The 19,999-nt window shown below is 34.5% G+C and overlaps 2 protein-coding genes and 1 non-coding gene across 5 annotated transcripts in view; all 3 read left to right on the top strand.

The window, feature by feature from the left end:
- Positions 1 to 19,999, top strand: part of LOC137491225 (uncharacterized) — a 481,743-nt gene that overhangs the window by 285,276 nt on the left and 176,468 nt on the right. The gene's annotated exons all lie outside the window — the stretch shown is intronic.
- On the top strand, positions 1,423 to 1,495 carry trnam-cau (transfer RNA methionine (anticodon CAU)). Its single transcript has one exon. It is a non-coding gene; the product is annotated as a tRNA-Met (tRNA).
- Positions 12,955 to 19,999, top strand: part of LOC137489627 (uncharacterized) — a 26,210-nt gene continuing 19,165 nt past the window's right edge. For all 3 annotated transcript variants that reach the window (XR_015942670.1, XM_087248535.1, XM_088650739.1), the window contains exons 1-2: positions 12,955 to 13,005; positions 15,820 to 15,969. Coding sequence is in view for 2 of the 3 variants with exons in the window: in XM_087248535.1 (XP_087104661.1) it covers positions 15,885 to 15,969 (85 nt within the window). In the remaining variant the exon portion in view is untranslated. The remainder of the gene's footprint in view (positions 13,006 to 15,819; positions 15,970 to 19,999) is intronic.

Raw genomic sequence — 19,999 nt, 5'->3', positions numbered from 1 at the left:
TGTCAAATGTCATGAATTAACGTTGTGCGAGGATTTGACGAAAAGTCCTGCGAATCCCATTGCTTTAAAAATCAATGGCATCCCAGGACATTCTACTACATGGCATTCCAAGACAGAACTTTTGATCCCCTTTTGGTTCACTTGCATTAAAGCCTTCGTCCATTGTTTTGTTTACATGCTTTTCTGAGTTTTTGTGGACAATACCTTGATCGCAAACGCCTTAAAACCTACAGTCTAAAGAGCCCATTAAGGCTGCCAGGGACACTGCTACGCTGCATAAACTTTGGCGCAACGAGATTGATGCGGTGCTTTGTCAGTGTTACTGTATCACTCTGACAAGGTGGCAGAGAGTTAAAGACTTTAGCCTGAACGCATAGCCAAAGATTAGGTTTGTCGGAAGTGGCATTCGAACCCACACCTCCAGGAGAAATTGCAACCCTAATGTAGCGCCTTAGACCGCTTGGCCATCCGGACATCCCTACTTATCCCGAGCTGTCTCCTAGTATCCACACCGAAGCACCGTGACATGGAAGCTGGTGTTTCACAGTTTGCCCAGGGCCATCAGTCTGCCTCGTTGGCGCAGTAGGCAGCGCGTCAGTCTCATAATCTGAAGGTCGTGAGTTTGAGCCTCACACGTGGCAAGGTGCTACCTTTTGGCACTTGGAAGCGCTTAAATGACTGGGCAGCATTTTTTATTCCCTTCCGTGTGGATCATGCTTGCCCGGGGCTAAAAAGCTACAGCTCCTCTGGAGGCCTGGCGGTGTGAAGTTCCAAGAACATTTCCTGAGTCTGAAGCAATGATGGTAAGATGCTCCCATTCCTATCACGTTGTCGCTTGAGGTTCGGCGTGGATCTGTCAAATGTCATGAATTAACGTTGTGCGAGGATTTGACGAAAAGTCCTGCGAATCCCATTGCCTTAAAAATCAACGGCATCCCAGGACATTCTACTACATGGCATTCCAAGACAGAACTTTTGATCCCCTTTTGGTTCACTTGCATTAAAGCCTTCGTCCATTGTTTTGTTTACATGCTTTTCTGAGTTTTTGTGGACAATACCTTGATCGCAAACGCCTTAAAACCTACAGTCTAAAGAGCCCATTAAGGCTGCCAGGGACACTGCTACGCTGCATAAACTTTGGCGCAACGAGATTGATGCGGTGCTTTGTCAGTGTTACTGTATCACTCGGCCATGGTGCCAGAGAGTTAAAGACTTGAGCCTGAACGTGTTGCCAAAGATTAAGTTTGTGAGAAGTGTAATTCAAACCCACACTTCAAGGGGGGACTGCAATCTGAATGCAGCACCTTAGACCACTCGGCCATCCTGACATGCTTGCCTGACCCAAGCTGTCTCATAGGAGCCACAGCGCAGCATCGTGACATAGAAGCTGGTCTTTCACAGTTTGCCCTGGTCCAACAGTCTGCCTCGTTGGCGCAGTAGGCAGCGCGTCAGTCTCATAATCTGAAGGTCGTGAGTTCGAGCCTCACACGGGGCAAGGTGCTACCTTTTTGCACTTGGAAGCGCTTAGATGACTGGGCAGCATTTTTTATTCCCTTCCGTGTAGATCATGCTTCCCCGGGGCTAAAAAGCTACAGCTCCTCTGGAGGCCTGGCGGTGTGAAGTTCCAAGAACATTTCTTGAGTCTGAAGCAATGATGGTAAGATGCTCCCATTCCTGACATGTTGTCGCTTGACGTTCGGCGTGGATCTGTCAAATGTCATGAATTAACGTTGTGTGAGGATTTGACGAAAAGTCCTGCGAATCCCATTGCCTTAAAAATCAACGGCATCCCAGGACATTCTACTACATGGCATTCCAAGACAGTACTTTTGATCCCCTTTTGGTTCACTTTTATTAAAACCATCGTCCATTGTTTTGTTCACATGCTTTTCCGAGTTTTTGTTGACAATACCTTGATCGCAAACGCCTTAAAACCTACAGTCTAAAGAGCCCATTAAGGCTGCCAGGGACACTGCTAGGCTGCATAAACTTTGGCGCAAAGAGATTGATGCGGTGCTTTGTCAGTGTTACTGTATCACTCTGACAAGGTGGCAGAGAGTTAAAGACTTGAGCCTGAACTCATAGCCAAAGATTAGGTTTGTCGAAAGTGGCATTCGAACCCACGCCTCCAGGAGAAATTGCAACCTGTACGCAGCACCTTAGACCACTTGGTCATCCTTACATCACTGTTTATCCCGGGCTGTCTCCTAGTATCCACACCGAAGCACCGTGACATGGAAGCTGGTATTTCACAGTTTGCCCAGGTCCATCAGTCTGCCTTGTTGGCGCTGTAGGCAGCGCGTCAGTCTCCTAATCTGCAGGTTGTGAGCTCGAGCCTCACACGGGGCAAGGTGCTACCTTTTGGCACTTGGAAGCGCTTAGATGACTGGGCAGCATTTCTTATTCCCTTCCGTGTGGATCATGCTTCCCCGGGGCAAAAAAAGCTACAGCTCCTCTGGAGGCCTGGCTGTGTGAAGTTCCAAGAACATTTCCTGAGTCTGAAGCAATGATGTTAAGATGCTCCCATTCCTATCACGTTGTCGCTTGACGTTCGGCGTGGATCTGTCAAATGTCATGAATTAACGTTGTGCGAGGATTTGACGAAAAGTCCTGCGAATCCCATTGCCTTAAAAATCAACGGCATCCCAGGACATTCTACTACATGGCATTCCAAGACAGTTCTTTTGATCCCCTTTCGGTGCACTTGCATTGTTGGAATATCTAGCCAATTTCATGCGTGTTCAATAAGAAAAGGTCTGGAGAGGGTTTTCTTCAATGCCAAAAATATTAATTAAATAATTCAATGACAGAGCTCTGAGTTACATTACCCCAATGCAATACAAAAATTACATTCAAGAGGTTCGCAACTAACATATATTTCCTCACTCCAGCATATATACACAACTGACCTTAACAGGTGGAGTTTTGGTTTAACGTCACTTATCAGTCATTCTGCAGTCCCTTGGCCCTTTGTAAACCCTGGACATTACTTCCTCTTTCTGCAACCTTTCTCTGCATACCAGAATTGAACACTTCCGTGCATCTTTAATATATTTCACACTTCTACAAGCATCATGACAACTTGTGACATGTCTAGACTTCTGGAACAAACCTAAATTTATTCTTATTCTGCTGTTTCCACTTGTCAGCAGTTCTTCTAAAAAGTATGCAGCACAGTAAAAAAGAGAAAGTTTGTCTGGTCAAGATGTTTTATATTACAATAGAAAAGATTGATTAATCTGTTGTTAGTCTAAACATTTTCCTAATAAAAAACACAAAAGTAATGAAAATAAATTCTTTTTCTCCAACAATTCCCCTTTTCTGCTCCTCTCTGGAGCAGACAAAAACAAAAACAGATAATCAAATCCCCACAAAAAATTCCAATTGTCATTACAACAGGCGTTTTCCTAAATCTTGGTTTTCCCTCTCATTCAAAATAATCATTAACATCATAGTGCTTATTCATTATGTTAGATAATGCCCAAAACCCCTTTTAACTCAATTTCTTTAACTTTTCTGGATTCAGTTTATAATTCCTCACTCTTGGTTCTCCTCTTCGGTGGTGCAGTCTCTTCCCTCTTGAAGTCACTCCGATATCTTCTTTTAATAAGGATTATACTTGCTATATTCAGGCTTATTACTCCCAATACTCTTATTAACTTCCAATTATCCCATAATTAAAATTTTCCATTCTTATATACTTTATCAATAAAGGTAATTTGTTTTCTTCTTCCCCACCAAAATTAGAATAAGAATCACAATAATAAAAATGTAAACAAAATTTAAAAACTCCAACATAAAAAAAACAAAAATCTGATTAAAAGAAAATTCACACCCATAAAGATATGCTCTAATTAAAAATCCCTCTGTATAATAAGATCAAAGATCAACACTTGTGAAAACACTTGTGATTGGAATTAGAAATTTACTAATACAAAATTATAATCCCCATGAATAGTTCAAACTGAATTTCAACATTTTAAATTCATTATCGAACCAAAATTACAATTGAGATTTAGGATGAAAACAGCTTCAAAGTAGGATTAAACTAAACAATTATTAAAATGAAAGATTCAGAGCTCAATCGTAACAATGTTATTAAACTAGCTCAAACTTGTCACCAAATTATTAAAACCAAAATTCAAACATATTTTTTCTCTCAATGTCTTAAAATGGCAAAATCAAAAACACAACAATGTGATTAAAATAAAATAAAAATCTTAAGAATCTCTTTAAATAAACGGTTCAAAAACAACCATGGCTGAAAATAAAAATCTTAAAATGTCTTTAAATGAAATATTTAAAAACAACAATGGCTTAAACTAAAATAATCTTCAAAAATGTGTTCAAATAAAAAATCCTAAAATTGTCTTCAAATAAAAGAATCTTAAACTCATAATGATGTGTTTAAAACTAAATAATCGTTAAAATTTCTTAAAATAAAAGATTCAAAAAGCCTCTTAAAATAAAAGATTAAAAAAAAACATTGAATGTCTTAGAATAAAAGATTATGAAAAAACATACAAATGTCTTAAAATAAAAGATTTAAAAAGCATTACAAAGGCATTAAAATAAAAGATAAAAAGCATAAAAATTTCTTAAAATAAAATATAAAAAAATTATAAAAAATGTCTTCACATAGAAGATAAAAAAATAATGTGTGTATAAAAATATTTTTTTTTTTAAAAAAATCAAAAAACTAATGTGTAAAATAAAATAATTTTAAAATGTGATTGTGTTTTATTAATTTTTTCAAAAATTTCTCCAGTCTAATTTGTCCAATTCATTCATTCATTTTTTTTTTTTTTTGAAGCTTAGTCCCTTTATTAATTTGGGGTCCCCACTGTCAGTGAAATGAACCGCCAACTTATCCAACATATGTTTTACACAGCGGATGCCCTTCCAGCTGCAACCCATCTCTGGGAAACATCCATACACACTTAATCACACACTTTCTGTCAGATTGTGATATGCTAGTAAATCAGTCTTATTTTCTCTTTCTATTTTAGAATTTAATGTGGTTTTCAGTTCCCCTTTTTGTGTTGGCCTGTATCTAATATACAGTTGGCCTCATGCATTGGTGGTGCAGCGTGTTCAGCTCCCACACCAATACATGCTTACACACTCCAATTAGATATGAGATATCCCCTTTTGGTGTTTTATCCCCCTTTCGGCCTGGGCCTAGCTCCAGGCCGTTTTACACCCCTATGTTAACTTTCAGGTCAATCCGGCCAGCTTTACACCTTCAGCAACCTGTTTAGAAAAATCCGAAATAAAGTTGTTAATTTGTCATATTTTAATCTCTACATAAGTAATCCACTGCACATCCAAGCTGCACCAGGTCCCCAAAACTGCAGTCCTGTAAACAATGCAAAAGTCATTAATTCCATCGTTTTGTTCCATAACAAACTAATACCCCTCAACATGATTTTTATCCAATTCAGTTTGGTCTGTGCACAGATTTTTGCCAATTATTTTTAAATTTGTAACCATTTTCTCTACCTTTCCCTGTAATTATTAGTCTTACACCATTCCTAAATTCATGCTTCAGGCCCATTACTTGCTGCAATTTAAAATATTCATTATTTCAGCGTTTATCATTATCCAAACTAATTTTTACTCAACATCTTTTTGTTTCTAAATCGTCTTTCATTAAACACTTCATCACTGTCTGACTGTCCTCTTTGCTTGCTGGCCACTCCTCTAGCCATTCATTATAGCTGTCAATCATGACTAGCAGATATATTTTTATTCACCTGTTCTCCCATATCTCTATAATCAATTATAACCTCACCCTCATTCTTCTCTTGCAGTTTCTGATATCTCTAAATATAATTAAAGTCTATAATTCATATTAGTCTTATTACAATGTGTTTTACATTCACCAGTTTAGTTATTTGAAATGGCTTATTTATTTGGCGATCTGACTCCACTTATCTCAGACACCACTCATCCTAATATTGAGGCGTGTCATCTAATCCCCTATAATTTTACTTACTTCCTTTAAATCTAGTTCCATATAAATGTCATAACAACTGCTTCCCAATCAATTAGGTGTCTACTCTTTTTCTGCAAGTAAAATTTCATCAACATGCTTAATCAACACCACTCTCTCTGATAATTCAAAAATCAATCACTTTACATTTTTCATCAGTATGACCATATTTCTGCATACACTATTAACCTCAGCTTTAAAATTTCTTCTCCTTAATTGCTTCTAAATCAAAAACTAAACACAATCTTCTTTTGTTTGTTGCTTACTTGTAAAATTGTATTCAAATTAAATTAGTCACATCTATGTTTATAACTCAGTTAAAATTTAGCTTAAATAAAATGTCTAAAACAGATTCCCTATGACCTTGTCTAGGTATTTCTCTTAATTGTTCAACAACATACAACCTCTTCACTACGCTGGCTAATTTTATAATCCTCCATTTAAGTATTTCACTAATAATCAATCAGTTTTTGAATTTGACTCTACTTTTGATAATTAATTTTCTCAACTGTTTATTACTTAGTTTCTTCTAATCATTTTTATGATTTTCTTTTGGCTACTAATTAGTTCTACGTCATTTCGGTTCAACTAGTTGCCCATACACTTTTTATATACTTTTATAAGCTAATTAAAAAATCACTAAATTTTCTTATTCGTTTCTTTCAGCTGTTTTTTACTTCATCATTAAACTTCTTCACATGGTTACATGTGAAAGAAAATCTGTTTTCTTAAACTCTCTTTTTATGTTTCAATTCTTTTATCAGATTAGAACTATAAATTTTTACCCGATGACGTGAGTTCAATTTTTCATGTTTCAATTTCTTCTTTACGCATAAATATTTTTTTTCTGTTACCAACCTTTTCTAGTTTTTAATATCCCATCTTAATTTAGAGGATTCAACATAATATTTTGCTTTTAGTAAATCTTTACTTAAACAATCAATTCCATCAAAATTTATCATTCAAATGACTTCTAGTTACCAATAGTTGTTTCTTCTTCTTTAGTCACCACCATACATTGTACTTCCTCCTATATCCTGTTCATGCCCTGTATCAATAAACCTTTGAAAATTTGCAAAAATAGTTAAATATCATTTCAACAGTATACATTTAGAGATTCATTGTTTTTTTTTTCATTTTTCTTAGTTATTATTTTCATAACAAAACCTTAATAAATTCTGTCTCTTTCATATTACCAGTCATCATATGGTCTCAAATGGTTCTTGACAGCACCCTGCCTCTTACTTTACCCACAAGTTCCTTTTTCTGAGTGTCTGATCTCCAGACATATTTAGCAGTTTACTGTGGTCCGGTTTGGAGGAGCCCACATTTCTGAGGCAGACTACTGATCTTTCACAGTGCCCCTCAATACTCGGATGCTCTAGGCCTTTCAAGCATCACTGCTCCACTCCACAACCATCTCACTCAACACCTGCCTACCTGTACAGGTGCCTAGTCTTCCGCGACAAAATTCCTGGCTTAGGTCGCTCCCGGTGGCCAACGAGAGTCTTACCCGTCTTTGGAATAATGTCTCATGGAGACCAGTTACTGCTCTTCTCCACTGCAACCTCCTTCTCAGTTTTCCTTCAGAACTTGGTATCTCTGATGTTAGGGAAACATGCACTCAAGAACCATGTGAGCCATTGTGACCACATTCTAGAGTTTAACCAATGAGACAGGTTTTATTAAGTTTAAAATCAATTTGACCTCCAATAATAGTTTTAAGTAAAGTTTGGCATCTTCACTCCCATCCACTCAGCACTATGGTCTGCTTAGTCTGCAGGCAAAGCTGTAGGGCACTTTGATGGTGGAGACTAAAAAACAAGACACAGTTGGGTTATTATTCATAAAACACAAATTATGACATGGTCTACCAAGTGGTATAACTGTTCAACATTACTGCTATATCTCAGGGTTCATATTAGGCCTTGACCCCTCATGTTTGTTTAATATATATTTTTATATCTGAAATGCAATGTTTAATTATCAATTTCTTTCTTGGTGTTTATCATTTTAAATATAGAAAAATTGAACTCAATTCATCTTGTTCATTAACATCCACTAAGAATCCATGATTTTTCTTTGACCCTAGATGATGGCTTAGATAGTCTTATGCTGCTGACTTTCATAGATGAAAACAGCCAGTGTAAGCCATAACAATTTTTTTTTATCATTATTATTACTAATATTATTATTCTATTTAGTTTTTGCACCTAAACTCAATCTTGTCCTCTCACATCAAATCTCAGTTCCTCAAAGTGTCACTTCCTCAAAGTGTTACAAGTGCAACTATTTTTCTAGTTTCTATCTCATCGGTTTAATGTCTCTGTCTTTCTCTCTCTCTATGTATATAATATTTTTCAAACCTATTTCAATATATTTTAAACATATCTTCTTCTTTTTCTTATCAAACCATAACTTGGATTTCTTTAATTCTAAGCTTTTAAGTTTTTCTTATCCATATTTTTTATCTTCCTTACATATTTGCTCATTAACTCGTCAGTTGATCAATATTAAACTGTCACATTTTCTTCTAATTTTTCTCTTCATCGACCCGAGACTTATGCCAATTTTATCTCTTTGCTGTTTAACAGCTCATCTCGAAGTCATGTTCCTCTTTTTTCCTCTAATGTATTTATTCTAATGTTTCTTTAATAGCTGGTCTTTATGTTGTATTTTAATTTCTCTTTATTTTTCCTATTAGTATTATTAATTTATTTGTTCTTTTTGTTCTAGTCAACAACTACTGGTCTATATTCTTTAAGTCATCCTCCTCTATTTAGTAAATTCATTTCTTTATTAATATATTCATTCGTATAGCTTCAAATTCCATTTCAACAAATATAACTGTATTAAGCATATTTCCCATTATTTCTTTATTTCACTTGTCTTTTTTATACTGCATTGTAATTGATCTGTTTATTTAGTAACTTATACTATATCCCTAATTATTATATCACAGTCTATCATTATTTAATCAAAAAAAATTTATATACTCTTTTAATATAATTTACTCTCTTCTGCCCCTACTTCAACTGCTTCTTCCTCATGAAAAGGAGTGGCTCCTTTTTTCTGACTTCCTTTTTGTTGTCAGTCTGTCTAAGATTGTCTGCCTGAGCACTTCCTCTTTTTTCTCCCCTCATCTGTCTTTCTACAGCCGTTCCAACAAATGCCAAAATCATGCCACATTACAAATTCCAACTAATTTTTCCATTTCTTACTACCACAACATCGTTATGGCCCCCTTTTGCTATGTTATTAACTTTGTAAAACTCAAATTCTCTGTTTCTCAAAATTGTAGCCAATTTTACTGTTCAATCATTGCTCTACTCACATATTTTACACAATTTTCACATTTAAGCTTCTCATATATTGTTTCTCATTTCTTTGCCACATTTTTTCTTCTTAGTTCCAATCATTTACCACTTGTCCCATTGAGTTTTTAATTTTGTCTGGAACATTTTCCTTATTGCTCACATTCTTAATTGAATTACTTATGCATTTTTCACACCTCCACTTCCTCATATTTACAGTGTTTTTCACACACACTAATGAACTTCTGTATGTTGCATTTACTGTACATACACAATCAAAAAATATTTATCCTCCTCCAACAATCAAATTTTCACCTGCAAACTTCTTGCACTTTCCCAATTACTGAACTTTCACAATTCTAAATGACATTTAATTGAATATCATATACGCTTATATACAGCCGGCTAAATATCTGTACACTATGCTTATTAGGCTGGCTTGAGAAACAAGCCAGACTACTGAAATCCTATTTAAACTTATAATTTTTTTTATATATTATTCTTCTTCTTCTGAGACTAAAATTCAAAATCTATCTCCTCCTAGAGCTTTCGAGCTATGACCACCAAACTCACACCAGACCTCCAAACTATTCTGACTCGGTATGCCATATCTTTTCCGACTGATCCGACTTTCGATTTTCCGAAAAACTTCCCGGGACCGTCGGAAAAATCCCATAGACTTAACATTGGACCAAACTTTGTGACCTCATAACTCTGCATCAGACTGTCACACAGACTTCTAACTGGGCTCATTTAACTCAGACTACCTAACTGCCAATAACTGATGAGGTTTTAACTTTCTGGCCACGCCCTAGCAACCACTTTTGGACCCTAGAAACTGTCCCATAGACTTCCATTCAAAAGACTCTCATTGACTTAACATGGGATCAAACTTTGTGAGCTCATAACTCTGCATCAGACTGTCAAACAGACTAATGGCTGAGCTCATTTAACTTAGACTACCAAACTGCCAATAACTGAAGAGCTTTTAACTTTCTAGCCACACCCTAACTACCAGATACTGCACCCTAGCAACAACTGTCCCATAGACTTTTATTGCAAAAGACTGTCATTGACTTAACAATAGATCTAACTTTGTGACCTCAAAACTATCTATCTATCCTTTTTCAAACTGCTTTTATCTATCTATCTATCTATCTATCTATCTATCTATCTATCTATAAACTATTTTTTATCTATCTATCTATCTATCTATCTATCTATCTATCTATAAACTGTTTTTATCTATCTATCTATCTATCTATCTATCTATCTATCTATCTATCTATCTATCTATCTATCTATCAATCAACTGTTTTTATCTATCTATCTATCTATCTATCTATCTATCTATCTATCTATCTATCTATCTATCTATCTATCTATCTATCTATCTATCTATAAACTGTTTTTATCTATCTATCTATCTATCTATCTATCTATCTATAAACTGTTTTTATCTATCTAACAATACTTGTTATCTATCTATCTATCTATCTATCTATCTATCTATCTATCTATCTATCTATCTATCAACTGTTTTTATCTATCTATCTATCTATCTATCTATCTATCTATCTATCTATCTATCTATCTATCTATCTATCTATCTATCAACTGTTTTTATCTATCTATCTATCTATCTATCTATCTATCTATCTATCTATCTATCTATCTATCTATCAACTGTTTTTATCTATCTATCTATCTATCTATCAACTGTTTTTATCTATCTATCTATCTATCTATCTATCTATCTATCTATCTATCTATCTATCTATCTATCTATCTATCTTCAAACTGTTTTAATCTATCTATCTATCTATCTATCTATCTATCTATCTATCTATCTATCTATCTATCTATCTATTTTCAAACTGTTTTAATCTATCTATCTATCTATCTATCTATCTATCTATCTATCTATCTATCTTCAAACCGTTTTTATCTATCTATCTATCTATCTATCTATCTATCTATCTTCAAACTGTTTTTATCTATCTATCTATCTATCTATCTATCTATCTATCTATCTATCTATCTATCTATCTATCTATCTATCTATAAACTGTTTTTATCTATCTAACAATACTTGTTATCTATCTATCTATCTATCTATCTATCTATCTATCTATCTATCTATCTATCTATCTATCTATAAACTGTTTTTTATCTATCTGTCTATCTATCTATCTATCTATCTATCTATCTATCTATCTATCTATCAACTGTTTTTATCTATCTATCTATCTATCTATCTATCTATCTATCTATCTATCTATCTATCTATCTATCTATCTATCTATCTATCTATCTATCAATCAACTGTTTTTATCTATCTATCTATCTATCTATCTATCTATCTATCTATCTATCTATCTATCTATCTATCTATCTATCTATCTATCTATCGATAAACTGTTTTTATCTATCTATCTATCTATCTATCTATCTATCTATCTATCTATCTATCTATCAACTGTTTTTATCTATCTATCTATCTATCTATCTATCTATCTATCTATCTATCTATCTTCAAACTGTTTTAATCTATCTATCTATCTATCTATCTATCTATCTATCTATCTATCTATCTATCTATCTATCTATCTATCTATCTATCTATCTTCAAACCGTTTTTATCTATCTATCTATCTATCTATCTATCTATCTATCTATCTATCTATCTATCTATCTATCTATCTATCTTCAAACCGTTTTTATCTATCTATCTATCTATCTATCTATAAACTGTTTTTATCTATCTAACAATACTTGTTATCTATCTATCTATCTATCTATCTATCTATCTATCTATCTATCTATCTATCTATCTATCTATCTATCTATCTATCTATCTATCTATCTATCCTCTTTCAAACTGTTAAATCTATCTATTTATCTATCTGTCTGTCTGTCTGTCTATCATCTTTTCATACTTTTTAAAACTGTTTAAACTAAATAAACTATTTCCAACAGACTTTCTCAAGCCAGCCTAAAGTTTGTCTCGACGAACTTTAATAATCTAGTTTCAACTGTTAGTCACTAACGCAACAGACAAACATTTACATAAAATAAAATGCGCGCTTTTCACAATTCTCAACTTCTAATCACTTCTTATATTTACACTCGCCTTCAACAGAGTCGACTTTTCTATGTATGTTTAATCAACCACACCTTAACAGAGTCGACTTTTCTCTGTATTTTCTACAGAGTCACAACCTCAGTGAAGCAAATTATCCACACACAGTCACAACCTCGGCGATTAAACTGTCCCTAATTTTATTTACAATCTCACCCTATAGCTGTCTTTAACGCTTGGACCTACTAAAACGTAGGGGCTTGCACCCAGACTGTTCGGGACCACCCGTCGGCTCGTCCCTCGGACTCCCGCCCTTATAGCCCAAAATTCAGCATTCGTCAATGCCGTTGCCCAGATAAAATCACATTGGCTAATTTAATTATTTTTTTTTTGTCTTACAAATGTTTAGATTAAGGGTTTAGATCAACTCCTTATACTGAATGTCTGTGTGTCTGTGTATGTGAAAAAGTGGAAAACGAGGGAGAAATGTATAAATAAGCCATGACTGCAACAGTAAGTGGCAAAAAAAGCTAAACAAAAAGACTTTTATTTTGGCGCGGCGTGTGATGTCATAAGGCTGCGTCGCTCCTGCACTGTGATACGACTGGAAAGAGGTTTGTTTTGAAGCTTTTACATGAATATAAAGCGATTGAATAAAGTTTCAGGTTTTCACCCGATGCTAAATTATGTACAGGCTATTGACAAAAATTTTTTAAACTCTTTATACAACGTAATACTCCCAGTAATGAGAGCTATTGTTTGAATAAAGCAACAGAAAAGTCTGAGTTATAATGAAAGTTTAATTTATTAAACAGCATAATGTCATTCCATTCTAAGTATACATCACTATATATAAGAAATGGAGAACTAGTTTTGGTAGGGTAATTTGTGGCATTTTGTTTCTTAATCAGACTTACTCTTTTACCTGATTTATTTTTGTTTATTACTCTCGTACAAACAAACTGATAAAGCAAGTGTTGAAGACAGGGATGTACCGACACACCAAAGGCACGGTTCGATTCATGGTTTTGGAGCCACGTGTTGGAATATCTATCTCTATTCCATGCGTGTTCAATAAGAAAAGGTCTGGAGAGGGTTTTCTTCAATGCCAAAAATATTAGTAATTTATTAGATACAAATGAATAATTCGATGACAGAGCTCTGGGTTACGTTACCCCAATGCAATACAAGAATTACATTCAGGAGGTTCGCAACGCAACTGACTTACATTTCCTGACTCCAGTATATATATATACACAACTGATCTTAACAGGTGGAGTTTTGGTTTAACGTCACTTATCAGTCATTCTGCAGTCCCTTGGCTCTTTGCAACCCCTGGACATTACTTCCTCTTTCTGCAACCTTTCTCTGCATACCAGAACTGAACAATTACGTGCATCTTTAATATATTTCACAACTTCTACAAGCATCAGGACAACTTGTGACATGTCTAGACTATAGTTCTGGAACAAAGGCCCCCACCCTCAATTTATTCTTATTCTGCTTTTCCACTAGTCAGCAGTTCTTCTAAAAAGTATGCAGCACAGTAAAAAAGAGGAAGTTTGTCTGGTCAAGACATTTTATAATACAAAAGAGAAAGATTGATTAATCTGTTGTTAGTCTAAACATTTTTCTAATAAAAAAATACAAAAGTAATAAAAATAAATTCCTTTTCTCTAACACACGATACGGTTCGGTTTCTGTTTGCTGTGGGGTTAGGGTTGATGTCATGTTAACAGCAATGCTAAGGGACAATAGATTCACTTAATAACAAGAACATCTTAACTTTTTCTTTATTAACTTTGTCATCACATTTTTGGTACAGTCAGGATACCCGAGTAAACAACTAAAATTAAATAAATACCTCCAATATAGACTAGTCAGAAAAAAAAACTATTCTCTTTAGTGCAGCCATCTTAATTAAGTAAACTAAAATTAAATAATTGCAGTGTAGACTAGTGAAAGATCTTCTTTAAAAACACCATAATATCCACATTCTCCGATGAGAGGCTGGATCTCTGTGCTGACACAAAAGCTCATTTTTGATTATCTATGGTTTCAGTTAGATATAGGTTTCCGTTTAAATTAATGAAAAATATACATATAATGTGTTTGTTAAGTGTTTTTACATGACATATTCACCAGTAAAATAAATTGCAGTTGTGTCTGAAACTAATGTTAGGGTTGTAGCCGGCTGTATGTTTGCCTCCCGATCTCTCTCTCTCTCTCTCTCTCTCTCTCTCGCTCATGCCGGTCATTTCTGTAGGTCAGCCTTTTTGACAGCAGATTGGTCAGGAGACCGATCTATCATAATTTGGCGACGCAGTGCGGGAATGTAAAAAGCATGTCAGAAAGAGAGAGAGAGAGAGCGCTTTTTCCTTTGATCTCGTTTTTCGTGTATTTTTCTGACATGATTATGATTTTTTTTGTTTTTGCTTAACTTTCGTTTGGGTAAAATTATTTTGCATTACTTTTGCCCACTTTAAGAAATTTTGTGAGGTTTGTACATTTTTATTTCAATTGATTTGTATATTATTTTTTGGCTCCGCTCCTTCCCGACAATATAGCTGTATCTATTCAAGTTCAGTCTTAGTGTAAGGTGGATAGGGAAAATGTCATACGATTTCCATTTTGCAAACACGTAGAAAATGTATTGTTAAAGACATCAGGTAAGAGGTGAACGTCATCTTTGTTTATTTTATTCAGTATAGGGAAGAATGCGGCGCACAGCGCTGAAGACCTTTTTTTTCCTTTTCATCAGTTTTTAGCGAGGTAAGGGGTTATTCATGAGTTGGAATTGTTTTGTTATATTTATTTCTTTTGTTTGTCTTCACTATCATCCCCTTGCTTGAGTTTAACTAATTTTTGTTTGATACTTTGTTTGAATTTGCTACTTTATTATATTATTTTTATTAGTGTAAATATTTCTCTCTTTTTTGTATACGAATTCTATTCCTGTACTTAACTGGAAAATCAAAATGTTTCCACACAGATGACTTATATGTGTCTGAGGGATCTGCAATCTCAGTACTATGTGAAGCAGCCATCCTGCGTCCAGTAGTAACGAGTATGATGCTCACTCAAGTCACATGACATGCACTAAAATACTAACTTTAAAATATAATATTTAGAACAAAACCTCATCATTACTAAAACAATTTAATCAAATGTGATAATAAAGATGTGTTTAAATTGGTTCAATTAGTTAGAGACAAGTGAAGTCAACCTCAACAATGGGCAGCAGGGGGCGTGAGAGTACCGCGGTACGCCCCGAGAGTTTCGCGATACATCGTGGTTGGTGTATCACGATATTTCGGTTCGGTTTTAATAGCGTTACACCCCTAGTTGAAGAGAAGTTATTTTGTTTCTGTTCAGTGTTTTATTTATTTTAAACAGGACATTTTTATTGTTTTGTTCGTTTTAAACAGGATAAAGTGTCCAAACGCTGAGAAAAACTCCTGCTGAAGCGACTGATCTCCACACTGTGATAAAGATGGCATTTATTAAAGAGGAGAGTGAAGATGTGAAGATTGAAGAAACATTCACAGTCAAACAGAAAGATCTGCAGAAACAAACAGGTTGATTTTCATTCTCAAACACCAACTTTGTTATCTGATCCCCATTCAGATATATTTAATAATATGAATACTAAATTAAATCCATCTTGCAGCCCTGAGTGTGCTGCCTAGTTCTCCTAAACGCACATAAGCACTCACTGAAAGACAGGAATGAGTTTATTTCTTGTTACTTGTTCTTGTGTCTTTTGTCATTCTTTTTATTTAATATTAGTCTCCCATTTCCCATCTCCTTCTTAGGGTTATTGCTTTTCTTGTTCTCCTACTGTTTGTAAAGTGTTCTTGAGCACTGGTGCTATATAAAATAAACAAAAACTATAAATTAAAAAAGTTTACCTGAGCTGACGATATTTGCTTATTTTTTATTATTTTTTCAATGAAAGTTGATGTTTGGAAAAGTGTATGGACATAAGTAAAGCCTGCTTGTTTTTACACAATATTTAAAAACTTTTGCTAAGAAATATCTAAAATATTCTAATTTTTATTATTCATTTATTAGTGCATTATTAAATGTGTTAAATCATAATATTTTTTGATAGGGCAAATAAAAAACTTTTCCATCTGGGCCATTTGAAAAATTCCTTAGCCTTTAGCCCTTTATGAGTCTAAAATTTCATTCATAATAGTCTTAAAATGTCATAAAAGTCTTACATTTAACTTGGTGAAACCTGCAGAAACCCTGTTTTAAAGTATGTCAAAAAATGTGGATGCCCCCAATATTAAATATTCTGAGTGAAATGGACACTAAAATAATAAATTATTATAAAACATTGTACAGTATTCTACACTTTATGATGTTGTGGGACGACATGAGACAAAACAAACAAATTATAGTGGAACAATAACGCGTAGCTTTGGACTGACTACAACTGGCCAACAAACTAGTCTAAAAATGACTGTAGCTGCTTAAGAAATGGATTACTATGGAGATCCGGAAGGGACGTGATAGGGAAAAAACTGGTGGGATAGGAAAATATATTTTTAAGTTTTCTGGCGTTCCCTCGCAAAGATGTTTTGCATTCTCTTGAAAAACTGTTTCTCCTCAAACACTTCCTGTTCACTTCATTCATGTCAACCCTTCCGTTTTTTTGTCAAAATTTTCCCGTATTTTACCATTCTATCCCACTATCATCCTATCATTAATTATTTCCCCATATTTCTGATTTATTTTAACATTTAAAAGCACCCTGAAATTTATAATAAAATCTCTGCATTCACTTTCTTTACAATAAATCTGTGCGTCAATCGTCGCCTTTCATATGCTACCTTTGAACCAGTGAATGTGTGTATATGCGCCGACTGACAGACGCACTTTGTACGATAAACTGATCCCAGATTAGCTTCTGTAGCTTTTTTTCTCCCACCCAGTTTTTTTTTTCATTCCACCTACTTTTATTTCTCACCATCACGTCCCGGGTCTCCGTAGATTACAGCATGCTGATGATATGCAAACATTTAAGTGTAAGCTTAGTCAGAAATTCTCTGAATATTGACCATATTTATCACATACCAGCAGGCGCCGCTATTGTTATCTTTTTGCCTAAGACTTTTTTTTTTGGATCCTAAAAACCTTGTTATGCTACTCAGGCATGGGATGATAACCGCTTTCAAGGTATGCCTCAGTTTGAAAAAGTCGAGGTTTTAAAACCTTGTATATGTAAGGTTTTGATTGTGCACGTTTACAGCCATACAGTGTTAGTTGGACTTAAAGGAGTAAGAAAAAAAATACGCTAAAAAAGGTCAGAATCACAGATATTGTTGACAAAAAATGACACTAGACTTCAGTAGTCTACTTTGTATCTATTCGACACTAAACAGAGCAACATGCACTGCAAACTGCACCAATGACTCGTGTCATCAAAAGCAGGAAACACTACAAACCTGTTTCATAATTTAAAACAATACTATACTTATGAAGATGCTAAGAAATTACAGACCCAAACAAGTGTTGGTAAACCAGGGCAACCACCCAGCAGAGTCTCATGTGATCTTTTTTGAAAGCCGTGCCTTACAAGAAAAAAAAACCCTGAAAGACAGAAAAAATATATGACAAAGACAATCTCAAACACATCTCTGAACAATTGAAACTTGTTCTACAGGCTCCATGATTTAAGGGCATTTGTTATGACATTAATAGGATTTTTTGCCAGGCTTTCCTTTTTAATATTAAGATATTTGTTTTGAAATCTGTAATACCACTATCGGGCCACAAAGGACATAATCACTGTGGAGAAATCAGATGCTCAAGACATAATCTTTAAAATAATGACATATTAAAAATGCAGCAAATATACGACAGCAGTGGAATATTATTTAAATCCTTATTTTCTGAGGTGAAGCGCTTTAAAACAAGCCCGCTATAGGTAGGCTAATATGCTTTAGCACCAAAACAGTCCATTAAACTATTTTCACGGTTTCATTTTAATTAATTAACTAGGCGCGGTCTGAGCAGCGTGAGTTAAAAGTGCACTGACACTGACATCTAAATATGACATTTAGAATGTAAGCAGAACTAAAAATAGTTTTTAGAAAGAATACTAATCCTAATTAATCTAGGCTACTTGTCCCTGTTAAAGGTCAATGAAGTTAAGCTTTATTAATTAAAAAAAGACAAGCCATTCTTGTACGTGACTTTGTTCTTTGTGTGACTGTAATGTAGGCAATAGCTATGTTTCCATCCAAATATATTAATTAAATTTATGTGCAAAACTGGAATAACGCATAAAAGATATGTGCGAATAAAGCAGTGTTTCCATCCAATGAGTCAAAGAGAACAAAATCATCACTTCCTGATTAAATGGGCACCAAATATCAACAGTAAAGGCGGAATTTACTGCGGTAGAAGCTGCATAATTTTTTTCTATATTTAATAAATGTACTTGCGCCTCAGAAGACAATGCTGACACACAATAAACCTGTGGAGGTGTTTGAAGCAATGAGACGTGGAGAACAGACACTCTTGACATACTCCAGACACTCTGGAGGTCATTAATAATATAATAACATTAATTCTGAAACGATTAAGGCTTTTTAGAATGAATGAGAAAAACAGCATTTAGGATGTGTTAGTGTGCTCAGCCTGCTGGTTTGTCCATTCCCACAAAATTTTTTCATCATATGATCTCTTATAACAAACCTTTTTTTTTAACGCACATACTGTAATTTGTTCAGTTAAAGTGTTTTCATCGTAGTTTATGCACTTCTTTTCTATCGAATAAAAGTTTATCCTACTCTGTTATGTGCGTGTTTTTTATGTTTATTTTCCAAAGTTATGTGCATCATGACGTGTCCATCAATCGTTTTTATGCGCATCTCTTAAATGAGCATTAAAATAGGTGAGTGGAAACGCAAGGCTATGGTGAGAAATTTCGCTTTGTCTTTAAAAAAGGGGAGGAGACCAACAGAAACTCAGAGTTTAGAGAATAAAACCTGCTCCCGACCAGGTTAGGTTCACAGAGTAAGTTACCACAGTAACTGACTCTGAGTTAAGGTTACCTCTCTTTCAGAAATAGGTTTTACTTACCCTGCTTTCCCTGAGTTTAACAAACCTACCATTTTGAAACGGAAAACCCAGGGTTTCTCTCATTTCAGGGTTGTTTTCATGTAACCTCCTCTCTGAAACAGGCCTAAGGTCTATCGGTTTAAGCGTTATCGACAATCATTAGATTATCAAGTAATCATTAGCATCCCTAAATAATATATATTAATGTATATTTCACCCTATATTAACCATACTCACCATTAAAAGGAGAGTTGATCCAAAACTGAAAATTCTGTGACCATTAACTCACCTTTTACTTGTTCCAAACCGTTTTTTGTTTTTTTGTTTGTTTTCTAATGTTGAACAACAATATCCAATAACTTGTAGGTAATGATTTTGGTTGTTGAAAACGTGACAGTAAATGCTGAATTAAGATTATTCTCTTATTATTTTATTATTTATATAGTCAGACAGCTAAAATATTTCACAAAATGTGTTAATCAGCTGCACAAAGAGATTGGCATTCTGAAAATGTAATAAAATTGATAGATA

The sequence above is a fragment of the Danio rerio genome, chromosome 4 (assembly GCF_052040795.2).
Source record: "Danio rerio strain M-AB ecotype USA chromosome 4, GRCz13ab, whole genome shotgun sequence".
Taxonomy (NCBI): Eukaryota; Metazoa; Chordata; class Actinopteri; order Cypriniformes; family Danionidae; genus Danio; species Danio rerio.
Note: the sequence above shows the minus strand (reverse complement) of the source record. Positions and strands in the feature narration are given on the sequence as shown.